This window comes from Dendropsophus ebraccatus, chromosome 1 (assembly GCF_027789765.1).
Source record: "Dendropsophus ebraccatus isolate aDenEbr1 chromosome 1, aDenEbr1.pat, whole genome shotgun sequence".
In the NCBI taxonomy this organism is placed as follows: Eukaryota; Metazoa; Chordata; class Amphibia; order Anura; family Hylidae; genus Dendropsophus; species Dendropsophus ebraccatus.
Window position 1 is genome coordinate 126121542 of NC_091454.1, and position 17431 is coordinate 126138972.

At 39.3% G+C, this 17431-nt stretch overlaps 1 protein-coding gene across 3 annotated transcripts in view; it reads left to right on the forward strand.

Annotated features, from left to right (window-relative positions):
- Positions 1 to 15322, forward strand: part of FAM107B (family with sequence similarity 107 member B) — an 81590-nt gene extending 66268 nt beyond the window's left edge. For all 3 annotated transcript variants that reach the window (XM_069956170.1, XM_069956178.1, XM_069956166.1), the window contains exons 2-4: positions 12198 to 12384; positions 12766 to 12916; positions 14596 to 15322. In XM_069956170.1, coding sequence (XP_069812271.1) covers positions 12257 to 12384; positions 12766 to 12916; positions 14596 to 14712 — 396 coding nt within the window. In that variant the 5' untranslated portion in view covers positions 12198 to 12256 and the 3' untranslated portion in view covers positions 14713 to 15322. The remainder of the gene's footprint in view (positions 1 to 12197; positions 12385 to 12765; positions 12917 to 14595) is intronic.
- The last annotated feature ends 2109 nt before the right edge of the window (positions 15323 to 17431 follow it).

The following is a 17431-nucleotide window of genomic DNA, read 5'->3' on the forward strand; positions in this document are numbered from 1 at the left end:
CTTTTTATTGTTTCTAGAGCCAGAGCATATGAAGAAGTGGATCTTTCCAGAAACATTTCAAAGATTGCAATTAGTGGAACAGAAATCACTTTCTGGTAGTCTATTCAAGTTTCAAAGCTAGTCATGCATATGATATACTGCACAATGCAATGTCATCGACAAGCAACAAAGCTTGCATTATGGGTACAGTGGTGGCTCAGTAGTCAGCATTGTTCATTTACAGAGCTAAGATGTTGAGTTCAAATCTGACCCAGGACAACTCTGTATGGAATTTACATGTATGTCTTGTGTTTCCTCCACTTCTAAATACCCTTTTATATTTTCTACACTTCAAAACACCCTTTTATATTTTTTTTGTATATATTTTCTGTAGAATAGCACTATTTTGGCCCACTCCACTCATCTTTGCAACAATGGTGAGTGGTCATATAGATAATCACTGGCCCCAGTAGTGTACAATGTAAGACAACTATGGCCAGTGGTAAGGCCTATTACACCAAAAGATGTCTAACAGATTATCTTACAGATTTTTTCAGCCAACGCCAGGAGTGTATTTGAAAAGAGGAGAAATCGCAGTGTTATTTTTAGGACCTGTTCTCTGTTTATAGTCTGTTCCTGACATTGGCTGAAAAAATCTGTCAGATAATCTGTGAGACATCTTTTAGTGTAATAGGTCCTTAAAGGCCCTATTACATGGAACGATTATCATTTAAGAATTCGCTAAAACGATCGAAATGAACGATTATCTGTCCGTGTAATAACACCCAGCGATGAAGCGACTAATGAAAAAATTGTTCATTTTGGTCTTTCAACATGTTGAAAAATTATCGTTTGTATTTCTTTGATTTTTCGCTTATTTGTTCGTGTAATAAGTCGTTCGCCGATAAAACATGTTGTGTGGGTTGTCCCGAGGAATGACTAGCGACCATATAACAACGTACAAACGATCGTTCATAACAGTAATCAGTGAATGTAATCAGGGCTGTGGAGTCAGAGTCATGAAGTCGGAGCTTGTTTTGGCTGGAGTCAGAAAAAATGTACAGACTCCAGCTTTAAAAAAAAAAAAAATCCTAGAACAATTAAGAATTGAGTTTTGATATGAATTTTATAAGTTTTGCTCATCAATATATATTATAAGCAACATTCTAATAGGACACTGGCCCTGTTAGATAAGGGTGGTCGGGGAAAAGTTGTCTGTCACTATTTAGCAGTTTGTTTCTGAGCTGGAAGAGTCCATTGTGTGGGGGGAGAGATCTGTGCTGTTCTCTTCCTGGATGCTGGATTACTGTATATGTGCAGCAGTGTAATATAAAGATATCCTGTGTAATATAGAGGAGGAGGTTGAGACATAAGTAGTGTAGCAGTAACCTCTGCCCTAAATGTGGTGTTTTTCTTCAGTGTTCTATGGCTGCAGCTGTGTGTGTGTGTGTGTGTGTGTGTGTGTGTGTGTATGCTATGGCTGCAGCAGGCTGTGTGTGTGTGTACACGTATGCTATGGCTGCAGCAGGCTGTGTGTGTGCTATGGCATGCCCCCACACCCACAGTGACCCCTCTATATCACTACAGCTGACCTCTATATCACAGGAATCTGGCATTGTTAGCAGTGTTTCTGTGTGTATGGTGAATATTTAGTTAGAAACATAGAAGACTGTCAGCAGGAAAAGATCACCTGCTCCATCTAGTCTAGTTGTGAGTAGTTCAGGACATGGAGGCTGGAGACTGGCTGCATCCACTGTACACACAAAGAGAAGAATCTGCTTTATATCTTTCCTCATTCCCTCAGAAATCGCCCCAGGATCATGTAGGACATTAGGGAGAAGCCAGGTCTTTACACCAGTGTGATAAATAACTCCCCTGGTATATGACTGGCCATTTATGAAGGAGCAGGAGTCTGAGTCAGGAGTCTGACGCGGTCCTGATAAAATTCAGGAGGCTGAGTCGGAGCTGCGGCTTTCTGACTCCACAGCCCTGAATATAATGACCTCCGAATCGCTTGCTAAAAAATTGCTAGTTATCACAAGCGAACGATCGTTATAGCGAATCTTTGAACGATCGCTACGTGTAATACGGCCTTTAGGCAGTCATTGTACTTTATCTCTATTCAATTCAACGGAACTTGACCTTTAAAATAACATATACAAATCTTACTGTGGCTCTGTTTCGAGAAACCGTAAAAGGTTTCCATAGGCCCTTATTATACAACAGAGGATAAAAAAAAAGTTTAGCTTTTGTTTATGTAGCTTATGTTGGGGCTTATGTTTATTTGCTGTATGGAATAGTGAAGGCTGCTGCACTGTCTCATAGAGCTGTATACAGCATGATGTATGTTTTTTCACCTGGAGGACACCTGTATGATGGGTGCCACTTGGTGACATAACACTAAGTATTAAAACCAAAATAATACATTGAGTATTATTAAACCCAGTTTGTAGATGATAACATTACCCTTAATATCATTCTAGAGATACCAGCTAATGTTTTTGTCTGTGCTTTTTTTTTTTTACTTGCTGTGGTGCGGCTCTTTGTGTCCTTATTATGCCATAGTATTAATTATTCTTGACACCACTAATTGATTAGAGTTGTTGGCAGGAGGCTTATATCTCTATATCATGTCAATGAATTGATTTCCCCTGACCTTGGAAAATAGAGAATTCAGCTGTTCAGGACTTTCCAATATTGTCATAAATTATGGGGAATGGGGAATTTAGCAGCAATTTTTTTATAGGTCTGGCTTAGATTTCTTTCTTTAGTGCAGAATATCCTACAAACAGGTACAGTATTCACTAAAGTGCATAGTATTCACTAAAGTATTCGCAAAAAAAATATTCGATAGCAATCCTGTAATCACATGTTAAAAGAATGACTTGTATTAAAAATTCAGGGGATAAAAAGCCAGAGATAAAAATGCCTATACTAATTTTGCACTAAAATGAGAAAAACACCAGAAAAAATGCTGTGAAAAAATTTATGTCTGAGGGAAGCCTAAAGGTAGGGGTGTATGATATACAAAATACAATGAAATACCTTTTTGTGGGGTTTCCACATATCCTTTACAAAGTAGCCGAAAGTTCATGATCATAGGAACATAACACATTATCTGTGAACCATAAAGTGCTGCCGCTAGAGTTTTGAATGCTATAAGAGGATAGTTTTTTTTTCTCCGAGCACTTGTCGACTTGGTCTGTTTTCAGAACAAACTGTTTTTGTGTGAGTAGGGTTTGGTAATGGGTGCCTTGGGATTGATCGCACATACACATGGATGGATATAGACAATGGTACGTTCAGGCACTTTCTATACACGGACAGAGGAAAAAGTAGGAAACAGCTTGAGGCTTAAAGTCCAACTTCTGATCTTCCTGCCTGTTTTTTTTTTTTATACTGGAACAGTCTATGCATGTCTGCAGATGCAAAAAGTGATGTGTCAGCAAGCTTTGTACAATTGTTGGTAGATATGTTACCAGTTACTCTTATTATTGGGATTTTGTAGAAAATTAAATTCAGGCAACGTTCACATATCTAGGAGATAAAGCTGAGATATCGCATGCTACATAGTACATAATAGACACTGAGTAATGTTATACCAAAGTGACTCCATTCTGAGATTAAGTGCAGAATGTGTTCCAGTAAATTCAGTGTAAGTTGACAGCTAATTTCCTGTTTTATTCTGTTGGCAGGAATGTAGAACCTGACATAACTTGGGCTCCATTAATGTGGGCCTCATAGACTAGCAGAAAGATCTTGTTGGCAACATTACTGTGGCTGCAGTGGTCGTGTGCTAATACGCCAGGCAGTGACCAGCGGGGGATTTTTGTTCAACACCTAGACAAACATTGAAGGGTCACAACTGTCCATTTTCTTAAAGGGGGTTTCCAGTCAAAGTAGACGGAGACGCTATCCACATGATAGCTCATCCATCACTGATTGGCCGGGTGCTGATACCTAGGACCCACGCCAATCAGCTGTTCAGTTCCCGCACTACACAGTGAACAGGGCAGGAAGCAGTTTGTCTCCATTGACTGTTAAGTGAATAAAAGTTGAGCTGCAGTTACAGGTTGCCCCCATTTTGTACCTTCAGACATTGTTCATTCATGGGTTGAGTTGAGTTAAAGGGCTTATGCAGTATAAGAAAATAGTCTTATTTAAATACAATCACCCCGAAACATATAACTTTCCAGTATAGTGCAGTCACTTATAGAACTGTCCTCCAACTTTGTTTTGTGTGCTTTCCCCCGACAGTAAAAAAAATAAAAGAAAAAAAAAGGGCTACCAAAAGTGTGTGGTCTACAGCTCCAATGCACCATCTTTTGATATCACAGAAGGTTTGGCTGGATCTTGTCTCTGAGCTCCCACCGTCATGTCACCATCTCTAACCAGACCCTCCAGTCTGCGTCCCCATCTCCCTTTCATATTCACAGATACATACATTTAGGGAGAGTGAGGTATGATTCCAATATGCTGAATGAGGCAGCAGGGGTTGCAACCTCACTGATTGAGCATAAACAGTAAAGTGAGATGTTTTGCAACAGCTTTGGGCGGGGAACTGGCAGGCGTGCTGGGAGAGGAGAGTAGACAGGGTGTGAGCACTGTGATGAACTACTGAAGCAAAGTTTTTTAGGACTTACTGAGCAAGTGCTCAACCAGGAAGTACAACAACAGAATACAGAACTAAAGACCCATTCACATAGGACAATTACTGATGACGAGTCTTCCTAGTGGTGTGTTTACACAGAGACATTTATTTGACAGGTTTTTGAAGCCAAAGCCAGTAATTGATTTGAAAAGAGGAGAAATCTCAGTCTTTCCTTTATGGTCTATTCTCTGTTTATAGTCTTTTATAGCTTTGGCTTAAAAATCTGTCAGATAAATCTCTCTGTGTAAACACATCATTCAAAAGCTCAATTAGCCAATAATTGGCCAATGTAATGGTGCGTTTACACAGGCAGATTTATCTGACAGTTTTTTTTAAGCCAAAGCCAGGCACAGACCATAAACAGGGAATGGGTCATAAAGGAAAGACTGAGATTTCTCCTCTTTTCAAATCCATTCCTGGCTTTTGCTTCAAATCTTCGTCAGATAATCTGTCAGATAATCTTTCTGTGTATTGCTGCGTTTACACAAAACGATTATTGTGCGAATTAGCGTGATAACGATCGAATTTAAATGATTATCATACGTGTAAACGCTGCGAACAATCAAACAACGTACGAGAAATCGTTCATTTTGATCTTACAACATGTTCTAAAATCGTCGTTCGCAAAACATTTGCAGATCGTTCCGTGTAAACAGTCGTTCGCCGATTTAAAGGAGAAGTCCGGCCAAAATAAATTTTTGATATGTTGTTACTTATGAAAATTTATACAAATTTCTAATGTACATTAATTATGGGAAATGCACATATAGGGCTATTTCACTTAATTTAGTAGATCAGGAAGTGTTAGAATTCTCTCAGATCCAGTGACGTCACGACGAAAGGTGTAATTACTAAGGAGTCTCCATCAGGGGGCGCTCTCTATATAGAAGTCTATGGGACTTTATTGTTTCTATGGATTTTTATGTAATGTAATGTAGTGTAGTGTACAGTGCTTTATTGAATGAATACATCTATGGAATACTTTGGGGAGCAAGTGTCCTTGTATTCATTCAATACATTAGGATATCACAGTAAGCCCGCCGATCCGCCGCACTCCCGCCGATCCGGACTATATACACTGAACTACAGCTCCCATCATCTGGTTATAGTATGAACAGGTGATCGGAGCTGTAGCTGGGTAATGGATATCACTTGCCGCTGATGCCGCTGCTTATGCCGCCGGGCACAGGGGGGAGCCGCTCAGTACACAGGAGCGCTCTCCCTTCCTCCTCCTTCCGGGAACCTTCCCCCTATACCACTGCTGACTCCCCGCCTGGCCGCCGCTCTCCTCTCTCATATACCGATTCCCGATGCTTCCTGGTGTCCGCGCTGATGCATCGGGAGCCGGTATATGAGAGTGGCGGCCAGGCGGGGAGTAAGCAGTGGTATAGGGAGAAGGTATTCCGGAAGGAGGAGGAGGGGGAGGGCTCCTGTGTACTGAGCGGCTCCCCCCTGCGCCCGGCGGCATAAGCAGTGGCATCAGCGGCAAGTGATATCCATTACCCAGCCACAGCTCCAATCACCTGTTCATACTATAAGCAGATGATGGGAGCTATAGTTCAGTGTATATGCGGCGGATCGGCGGGAATGCGGCGGATCGGCGGGCTTACTGTGATATCCTAATGTATTGAATGAATACATTTATGCAATACTTTGGGGAGCAGGGACACTTGCTCCCCAAAGTATTCCATAGATGTATTCATTCAATAAAGCACTGTACACTACACTACATTACATTACATTACATAGACATCTATAAAAAAAAAAAAAAAAAAGTCCCATAGACTTCTATATAGAGCGCCCCCTGCTGGACACTCCATCGAAATTACACCTTTCGTCGTGACGTCACTGGATCTGAGAGAATTCTAACACTTCCTGATCTACTAAATTAAGGGAAATAGCCCTATATGTGCATTTCCCATAATTAATGTACATTAGAAATTTGTATAAATTTTCATAAGTAACAACATATCAGAAATTAATTTTGGCCGGACTTCTCCTTTAACCAATGTGTGAGAAAGGCTTAAGCGATCGCAATCGATCGCAAAACGATTGCAGAGCGAATTTCCGTATGATATATCGTACCGTCTAAACGCTGACCGTTGTGAAAAAAAAAATGGTTACTTCGACATAGTTAATCGTACGATCGGGCCAATTATCGTTTCGTGTAAACGCAGCATAAATGGACCCTAACAGTGTCAGAGATCTTCCGATGAGCAAGCAAATAAGTACTTGTTGGCTGATTTGATCTTTTGTACAGCCGTGAAATTCATTGTAATTTACCACAACTGCAAGCAAGCACCAATCTCACTGATCAGCACTTGTTTGCGGCTGTAGATGGTCACATATTGGGTCGTCAAAAGGACCCTTAGACCCCCAAAGCAAATGGATTTTTAGTAGTCTCAGAACATGGGCAGACAGGTAAGCAATACTACCTGCTTCTGCAGCATGTTTACTTTTATGTGTGTATTTTACGTGATGTCAGAGTACCTACATATTTGTATCCTGTAATTTAGAAAAAAAAATAGTATAGTACCGTGTTAGACAGAAAAATCCATATCGTGGTAAATACTTGTGATCAAAGTATCTTGTAATTTAAACACATAATAAAGCTTAAAGGTGTAGGGGTCATTGTTTGCAATATATCCACATGTGCATCTTGAGCCAACAGAACCAGATTATGCTAGACAAGTGATCCTCTGCTGACTGCAGGAGTGGATGACAGAACTGGGTGTGTGATGCAAGGAGTGGTTGGAGCAGTAGGAGCCAAGGGACTTGAAATGGTTAGAACAATATGAGATAGGGCTGTTTGACACATCGTAATGAACTGTATTATCCTGTGTATGTTGGATATTTCATGCTGTGGAATGTCTGAAGAGACTGCCTATTTCCTCTCCACCCGCTGCTGGCTACTTTTTACTATCTGTATACTTAACAACTGTTGTCTGAGCAATATACATCCTTCTTTTTTTTTCTTATTATTTTCCATTATTTACATTTGGCTGATAAGCATTTGCCACAATGAGGATATGCAAACATTATTTTCCTATTACATAACGTACAGGTACCATTTTAACACCATTCTAACAATTTGACAAACTATGTTAAGTGCTGCAGAATCAGTTGGTGCTATACAAATAAAAGCGTTATTATTAATTATTATTATTATTATTATTATTCATCTAGTGTTGGGCAGGTTACTAAGTATTATTATCTGTGTATAGACTGGAAATGTTACTAGAATAGCTGCAAAATAACATTGACAAAATAGTAGCAGCAAAGATATAGAAACCGGCACTACTACCCTCACTCTGAAATGGCAGCAGGTATATGATAGAAGTATGCTATTCAACTGTTCTGCTGGTGGTGCATCCACACAGCACAGTCTTGCAAGATAGACTTCATATAGAAGAAAGCGAGGGCACTCACCAGCTCTTTGGGTTCAACGCTTTATTGTATAGCAGACATTAAGACAGTCTGGTGTGTCTGCATGGCAGGAGAGGATGCCAACACAAACAAAGGTAACAGCTATTTTGCGCACCTGCGCTTCATCAGACCTGATCAGGGGCCTGATGAAGCGCAGGTGTGCAAGACAGCTGTTACCTTTGTTTCATTACCTTTTGTAATGTCTGCTATACAATAAAGGGTTGAGCCCAATGAGCTAGTGAGTGCCCTCCCTTTCTTCTGTATAAAATCTATTGGCAAAAATGTAATACAAACATTAAAAGGTAGGTGTAAGAATAGTGTGCGATATTAGAGTAAAACATGTCTATTTATATTATACATCAAAATGATATAATGTTGTAAGTTCTAAATTTAATTTAGCAGAGAATAGCTCTGAGGAGTTTCCCAGGACTTATATGGGCAGCGTGCCTTCCTGTGCATTAAAATTACTAATCATTGCTGCCACTGTGCATATTCGTTGTTTCCTAATGTTAAGGCTCTTTTCACACTAAAGGCCTATTATACGGCCAATCTAGAGAAGCAGATCTGGAGGGTAGAAATCTGCGGGTGGGTAGCCCATGGTAGATGGCTGTAGTCTGCTGCCGCTGCTCCTATTACACACGGTACAATGGCCAGCAGGCCGTCACTATCATTCTAGGTGTTTTATTTATTTTTTTAACATGTTGAAAGACAAGGATCAGAATGGAGACATGGAGAGCAAAGGGGACATTTTAGCCTCTGTTCATGTGGAGTTGCACAGAAGAGCAGGTTCCAGTATGGCACCATGGTATACACTCACTAGGTATACTGTACACTTGGTATACGAACACGGCAGTAAAACAGTGTGAAAAGAGCTCGCCCCTCAGTAATCTGTTTTACCTGTCAAGCATTTTTCTCATACTGTGTATATACCATTATTGTATTAGGCAATGTAGACGTTGTTAGGCTGTTTTTGACAGAACACATTGTGGTTACAATTTCCTTCCTTCGGTTAGGACACATCTGTTTGGTAACATCTTGATAATCTCTAGAAGAGTTTCATTTTCCTGTGATATGTTTTCTCGACCAGAAAAATGACATACATCTTCAATAAATTTGCCGCTTAGGCCTCCATTGACTCATGCTCCATTCTCTTGATAGACAGTGTCAAAAATCCATACCAAACTTTTTTTTTTTTTTGCAGTTGGAGTTTTTGGAGTCATTTCAGGACTATGTACTCCTTTTGCATTTGTAATCTGTATTTTTTGCAGATCTATAAAGGTGGGAAGCTGCTTGTTAAAAAGGCTGCCAGGAGGAGCTATATCTGTGACAGTAAGATTTTGACTTCATATTTTGCGGACGTTATGGGCGATATTTCCGGCCGCACATTTCAGATTTCTATTGGACAATTTAGGCTGCTAGCGCTTGCCCTTAACTTTTGCGGCCGGGATTATGGGCTATTATGGTCTCTTAGCAATTTCAAAAGAGGACGTGATAATACTATAATGGCAAACATCTGTATTTTTTTTCCCGTTTGGACCATCACAACTCAGATTTATTATCCGTGTATCGGTACATATATCTTGTGAATCAGACGCCTACATTCATAAATTGAACGTATTCATGGCTATTTTATGCCAAGAACTTATCTTTGTGGTATTTGTTAGGATTATTGTAGAGCGAATTTACTGTATTAGTAAAGCGCTTGTCAGACGGCTGCCTTTGAACGCCACTCTGCTCTGGGTGCCTGGAAAAGCTGGATGCTGTCCTAGGAGAATTTTACCAGGCCGAGCTTAGCAAAGTTCTTCACTTTACCAATATTGTAATTTTGCTCATGGCTAATTACAATATTTTCAACATACAATGGTCTTTCCTGGGCCATTATAGCTTGACACTATACTTAACATACAATGCTGTCCAAGTGTCTGGATCTGTGGCACGTGTGAATGATTGGAAAATCTGACCCCAATGTATCTGGCTCTGGATGTGTGTGTGTTTTTATTTTTTTATTCAGTGCTTTTCTTTTCCTATTAAATTTCCTTTGCATTGCACACTCACTGGCATCAGTATTGTAATTGATTTGCCTTTTCCTAGTCATTGTGTAACTTCCCTTCTGGCTCACTGTTTGTTGAAGAATGTTCCAAAGTGTTACTATTGCCGATGAGCATTCCATGTCACTGATTCATTGCAATTAGCTAGTCTCCTGTCTAGATTTCTTTGTTTTCAGAAAGTGAAAATCCAGCTATTAAGCAGCACTCCCTGTACAGATCCGCATGCCTGTCCATGAGCTTTCTCCTCTGATAATTTGTGGTATCTGTTGCGCAAAAAATCGTTACATTGTTCGAATTTCAGCAGTAATCATTTGGTGTAAACGCAGGAGCGTTCAAATGGTAAAGGGGAAGTCGCTCAAGTCTTTTGATGTACACTTCATTTGTAATACTTATTAAATTTATGGAGTTTTGTAGCTGTATATTTTTTCATATAAATGTTAGTCTTTCAAGACAACAAATTATCAATCATTCCCTAAACCATTGCTTTGGCTATCCATCTGTACGTGTACAATGACTAATGGAGGACTCTTTAAACTAATCCAGATATTCAATGTTTCTTCGGTCATATAGGGACCTGATGACGCAGGCAAATGTCTTATTGTGTAATAGTGAAACTGTCAGGGTAGACGCTGCATTCCTTAAAAGGTGACATGTACTTGGGCGGTTTAAAAAGTAACCGACATGGTGCTTTATACGTAAATGTCCCGAGCAACCGTGCAGACATCTACATTCCACCCCTATAAGGATCGTGTTTGAACTTTCACTATTTACAAAAATGTCCATGCTGCTTTGGTTTACATGTGAGGCAGGTATGTATCTACTATTGAAACAGTCTGTGGATTTGCCCAAAGTAAATCTGAGTTGGGTTAGAGTGTTTTTGTTGTTGTTGCACCTTTCCCCCATTCCAATATAGAGAGGTGAAAGATTTTGCTATGTATTTAAAAAAAATCCTTCTAAATGTGCGTCTGCCTTTATAATATACTGAAATGTTGTTCAGTTTTCATATAGATTCTTAGTAGGGGCAGACTTAGCCAGAATCTAATTGCAGATTGTTTGACCTGCCCTCTAGAACAGTGGAAAAAGTGTGCTGGGTGTAAAAACATGGGAAAAATATCAGGACAAACTAAGAGCTAGAGTGTTGGAGGAAAGATCTGTTGTGAAGCTAACATATAGATAACATAAATGATTACTGTTTCACTATTTAATTTGACATGAGCCATAGATGTTTTTAGGTTTTAGCATGTTAGCATTTCTTAGTCCTGGTTCCCAACGTACATATCAGCTCATGGTCTGAGGATTTCCTTACCGTTGTACAAACAGAAGTTCTGTTTGGTTAATGTCTTCTGTAGTTGCCACAGATCTTCTGTGCGAGGGATCCAGAAGACATGACTTGTTGGGCTTCCTTGAGGAAAGCAATTGAGAAACCAAGATAGATTGTGTCGTCTTGCTTAAGTGAATGAATGGAAATAGAGAACTTTTAACTTTTTGACCCGGTCCTTATTAAGCAAGGAGATTTTTCCAAAAAGTTAAAAAATATGAGGATGATAGAGAAGGTTGAGTAGGATGATGATGATATCATGGTCTTTGAATTGCACTCCCCATTGACAGGCAGATGTTTCACTGTCATAAGGCCCCTGGCCATGTTTTACCACCTCTGTGTCCTGATCATTGTATTGATGAAACATGGCAAGGCACATATGCTCACTGCTGTTACCTTGAAGTTACTGTTTTGAAGCTTTCTAGTAATAATGTTTCTAGAGGCATTGATTGGTGCTTATCGTCAGACCTCTGATCCTGATTGTATATACATCACAACTGTTAGTTGTAAGAGATTGTAGTGTTTCTTAATGGAAAACTGCTGCTGCTGAAAAGTAAAACTTATTAAACACATGTGGTAATGTATGTGGAGTGAAGCTCTGTAAGAGAACATGTCATTCTTTGGCTGTGCAACGTGGGCAGGAAGATGTGTTAAAACTTCACAGTGAGTTTATTTTTTTTATTTTCCAAGGGTTGCATTGTTAAATAGGAAACGATAATATTATTTTCCAATAAATAACCAACCCCCCTTCTAATGTGGCCTGTTTTTGTTGTAGGTCACTGCTTGACAGATTCAGAGTTTGGTGGGGACAGGTGCCTGATCGTGAAGAGCATTATGGCTGAGCCAGACTACATTGAGTCGGATAATCCAGAGCTAATAAAGCCCCATAAATTAGTAAATCCTGTGAAGGGGTCCAGAAACCACCAGGATCTTCACCGAGAACTATTAATGAACCAAAAAAGGTAATGACCTAATGGATGTGAGTCATTTCATTGTAGTTACTTACATACCTGTAGCTGTACAAATGGAATCTACTTGTAGTTACTTACATACCTGTAATTGTACAAATGGAATCTACGTAGACAACTAACATGTCAATTTCTGAAGACGAATTTAAATCCGTGTGATAAAATACCACCTTGAAAATTTCATGAGTGCAGATTTCCCTTTGAAATTAATGGCACTTAGATTTCATGCAGATTTCAAGTGGATTTTATTGAGGAGTCCATGTCGTAATCCATGTAGAATCTGATGCAAATTCTTCTGTGTGAACATTTGGGGCTGCAGCTCTTGGCTGCTGGATGTAGTTTAGGACTAATTCATACAGTTTTATGTATTTCTAGAGGTCTTTCGCCCCAGAATAAACCTGAGCTGCAGAAAGTAATGGAAAAAAGAAAAAGAGATCAAGTTATCAAACAGCAAAAGGAAGAAGCTGAACAGAAAAAGTCAGACTTTGAACTAGAACTACAGAAGCGGCATCAGAAATTGGAAGAGGTGAGAATTGCATTAATGATCAACTGCAGTTATATAAATTTGTTACTGGCATTGTTGTCAGCAATTGAGATTTTATGGTTTCTCCATTTTAGACAAAACTTACCTTTTTAGATTATTTCCATGTAAACTAAGTTGCCCCCTGCTGGAGAACACAGTGATCAACTTTAATCTCTGTGGAAACTTGGTATAAAAAGCTCTATTCTGAGATCATTCCTGCAGTAAGTTGTCGGCCGCAGTAATATTCTTGGCAGGTCAGAATCCCTTACTAACAATGCTCTTTCGTTGGCTGATTGCTTGCCATATTACAAAGGGTTATATCGACATGTTCAGCCAATTATCTCGCTATGTAATAGGGCTCTGACTGTTTGCTTTCCTGCAACTTCACCAAATAGAAACTCACTACACTGTGGCAATACAATTTAATGTACAGTGGTGCCTTGGATTACGAGCATAATTCGTTCCAGGACTGTGCTTGTAATCCAAATCCACTCTTAAACCAAAGCAAATTTCCCATGTGAAATCACTGAATGCAGACAATTGGTTCCACATCCCAAAATGGCATATATATAATAGCACTTAAAATACAGATTTTTATATTCTGAATAACATGTATAACAGATGAAACAAACAATGAGAAACAGCTGAATGTTATAGTAAAAGTTACTGTACAGTATAGCAATCAGCATGTGGAGTATAACGTATAGTAAGTGCATAAACTTGAAAAAACAGCAGCAGTTTGTAGATACAGCATGGAGGTGCAGATTCCCATAATGCATTAATGTAGTACAACAGGCTAGAATAGAGAAGCATCTGCTGTCAGAGGTCTGTGTGGTCACATGACAGCAATGGGGTGTGTGTTCAGCATGGAGCAATCAGGAAAAAAGAATCACAGAGCTGTGCAGGAGAACAGTGACAGAAACTTTTCCATACACCAGTGTGAGTGGCTGAGTGTAAGTGCAGGCACATTATAGCAGTAATGGAGAGGATGGGAAACACAATGACTGACAGAGATTGCAGGGAGTATGAAGGAATGAGCAGGGCAGATGTGGGCACAGATGTCAGGGGAGAGAGGGGTTACAGCTATGAAGAGATTACCTCCACAGTCCACTTCCCTGATACAAGCCCCAGCCTGAAGTGGATCTGCTGTGATTTGGAAGGTGAGGAAGACTTCCTGGGTCAGAGTACAGGGCTGTAGACCACCCTGCGCAGACCATGCCCCTCCCCCACTCCCCCTCCCACCCAGTACAGGGAGCTCTTAAACCAAAGCAGTGCTCTTAAACCAAGTTACAATTAAAAAAAAAACTCTGAGCTCTTCTTGCAAAATGCTCTTAATCCAAGTTACTGTTAATCCAAGGTACCACTGTACATTCATGGCAAGTTCTCTTCATAGCGAGACTCCTTGCAGCCTGACAAGAAATTTCCATTTTTTTTTTTTTAATATACTAGCTGGCCTGGTTCTTAGGTTTTCCCAAAATACATACTTGTACTAAGCTCCAAAAGTGGACCATGTGGTGCATTTAAACAGGGCCATTGTGATGATCCAAAGTAATCTATAAGAACAACTTGCGCTATTATTCATTTTCTTGCATCGTCCATCCTGACAGAGTACCAAAAATAGTCTATTGTCTGCAGATGTAGCTTGCTTGGATATATTTCTTATCTTTTCATTTTCCTTACAGCTGGAAATGGAAAAGCAAAAGACTGAGGAAGAACAGGAAAACAAGCCAGAGTTTCTCAAAGTAAAAGGCAACCTTCGTAAAATGAATCAGGAAATCTCCAGCGCCAACAGTTCTTAGACACAAGGACATGAAGGGCATTCTAAATTCACTGTGGAAATTCATTTTTACTGGACTACAGATGGATCTTACGTTGGAGGCTTGCCTTAATAGATTTTTTTTTTTTTTTTTAAAGTGAACACTGATCCTTGAAGTTTTTCAGGACGTATCACAGCAAAAACACCTTCCAATAGCTGATAAAAGACTGCTCATTGTGGAGCGCGGATACAGGGCTGTCAGCTGACAAAGTGACCTTTTAATTCAAAGAAGCTGTTATATTAATGGTTTGTTTAGAGGTGCAAAGAGCGACATTACAGAAGTCTGCTCTCTCTGCACGCTTTGCATCATCTTTGGTTTTAAGCTAATATTGGCAGGGTTATGTATTATCTTAATGTCTTGTATTAACTTTTGTTTTTATGCTCGAAAAAGACCAGAAAGCAGTCTGGTATAAAAATTCCTGCAGCTTTTACATACCCATATGACTGAGGTAGATCTGCTACACTGGTTTCATATAGAAAGTGTGGGAATGAATGGATATGACTAATGTTACAGTGCTTAGTTTTAACCTACTGAACATTACCTTGAAGGGCATAATGATTTTTTTTTAAAATAAACTTTTATTTTTTTCATATATAGTTTTCTTGACTTCCATTTTCTCAGAAATAGCTTTTTAGTTTGCCAGATAGTGGTACAACTAAACTTTCCATGATCCTCTGCTTTCCTATACAACAGGGCATTTATTTTCTTTTATAGAAATTCCCTTATAGGCAACATCACTTAAAAGGAGAATTTTTTTATTGCCCCCCCAAAAGTTATACAAACCACCAATATACACTTATTATGGAAAATGCACATAAAGTGCTTTTTTCCCTGCACTTACTACTCCATCAAGGCTTCACTTCCTGGATAACATGGTGATGTCACGACCCGACTCCCAGAGCTGTGCGGGCTGTGGCTGCTGGAGAGGATGATGGCAGAGGGATGCTCTGTGTCCCTCCAGTACCCTGTGTCCCTCAGTGTCCCCCTGCCATCATCCTCTCCAGCAGCCACAGCTGCACAGCTCTGGGAGTCAGGTCGTGACATCACCATTTTATCCAGGAAGTGAAGCCTTGATGCAGTAGTAAGTGCAGGGAAAAAACACTTAGGGGGGAGATTTATTAAACATGGTATAAAGTGAAACTGGCTCAGTTGCCCCCAGCAACCAATCAGATTTCACTTTTCATTCTTGACAGACTCTTTGGAAAATGAAAGGTGGAATCTGATTTGATAAATCTCCTCCCCCTTTATGTGCATTTTCTGTAATAAGTGTATATTGGGGATTTGTATAACTTTTGGGGGGCAGTTCAATACTTTAATAAAAAATTTTGCCGGACTTCTCCTTTAATAATTATTTTTTATAGCTAGTTTCAGGCTATGTGAAACATACATAGGTAAACCGGGTAAGAAAACAGTCTTTTACTTCTAAACCTTCACAGCTTATCCATTTAAAGGTAAGAAATCAATTTTAAGCTCCGGTCATACTGGCGTCATATGAATCTTTTTTTTTTTTTTTCTTTTTTTAAAGGTTTATTGATTGATTTTATTGTATGAATTCAATTAGATCCAGTTTCAATTTTCAGTTCTTTTCCTGTCAGGTAGAATAGTATAGCAGTCTACAATACACTGCCCTCCTTTCCTCCAGAAGTTGTGTACTGCTATTTATTTCTGTGCCATCCATTAGGTTTCATCTACATTAGATGTAAAATGTCATATTAACTAACATATTAACAATTACAGGGCCAAAAAACTGTATTGTCTGTTTGCAGTGACATTTAGAGTAACATTTATCAAAGTCTGTGCCTAGCATTAACAGGAGAAAAGTGCACAATTTTGCGCAAGGACGAATAGGGCAAAAACAGGCTAAAAAATCTACACCAGCTCCAAGTTACCGTAGATATTTTTTTTACCTGCTGCGCAGCAAACCCCGCCGTGCTGGATTTATTAAGAGTGCGCTTCTTCATAGATCCAGTGGAGGGAAACCAGGGAAATTTCAAATTTGACATGCACAAAAAAAGTGCACATTGATAAAGGTTTCCCATTTTTGATTTCCAATGAATATCTAAAGGCAGTTTACTTATCCTTACTATTTCTATGCATTTTGGGTATGCTTTAATTTCCTTAAACAGACAATCATCAAAGCCTTGTTGATATTCTGAATGGACAGTTCTCTCATGGCTCATCTTAAAATAACCAGGGCCAACTTGGGTTGAAAACACTTTCCCAGCCTTTTGTATTAAGCTTTAACTATAACATGAGTAACCTACATGTTGTGTGATCTGTTTTCTTTAATACACTTTGATACTATTTCTTTAGCTGTGTTATATTGGCTGAATGATAGAATATTTTTTTTCTTGTCCTTTGTGGGGTCAGTTAGTGCTTGGCATAGTGTCGCTCTGCTCGGCACCTGTTTACTTAATCCTAGCAAACTTGAACAAGATTGGTTTTGCTGCTGGTAATATCTACATAAAATATTGCGCTTTTTTAGGGAAGTGGGCAGCCAACCTCACATCTTCTTTCTTCATGTGCCATAGATTTTTTTAAAGTGTTTTGTCAATATTTGTTTCAGACACAATCTACACTTTCACATTATCTGTAACTTGCTGTGCCATTTGCATATTTGGAGGATGGTCATAGGAAGTAGTTTTCTTTTTTGTACATGTTTTGCTCTTTATTTTAGATTTAATTTCTGACTTTTCATTGG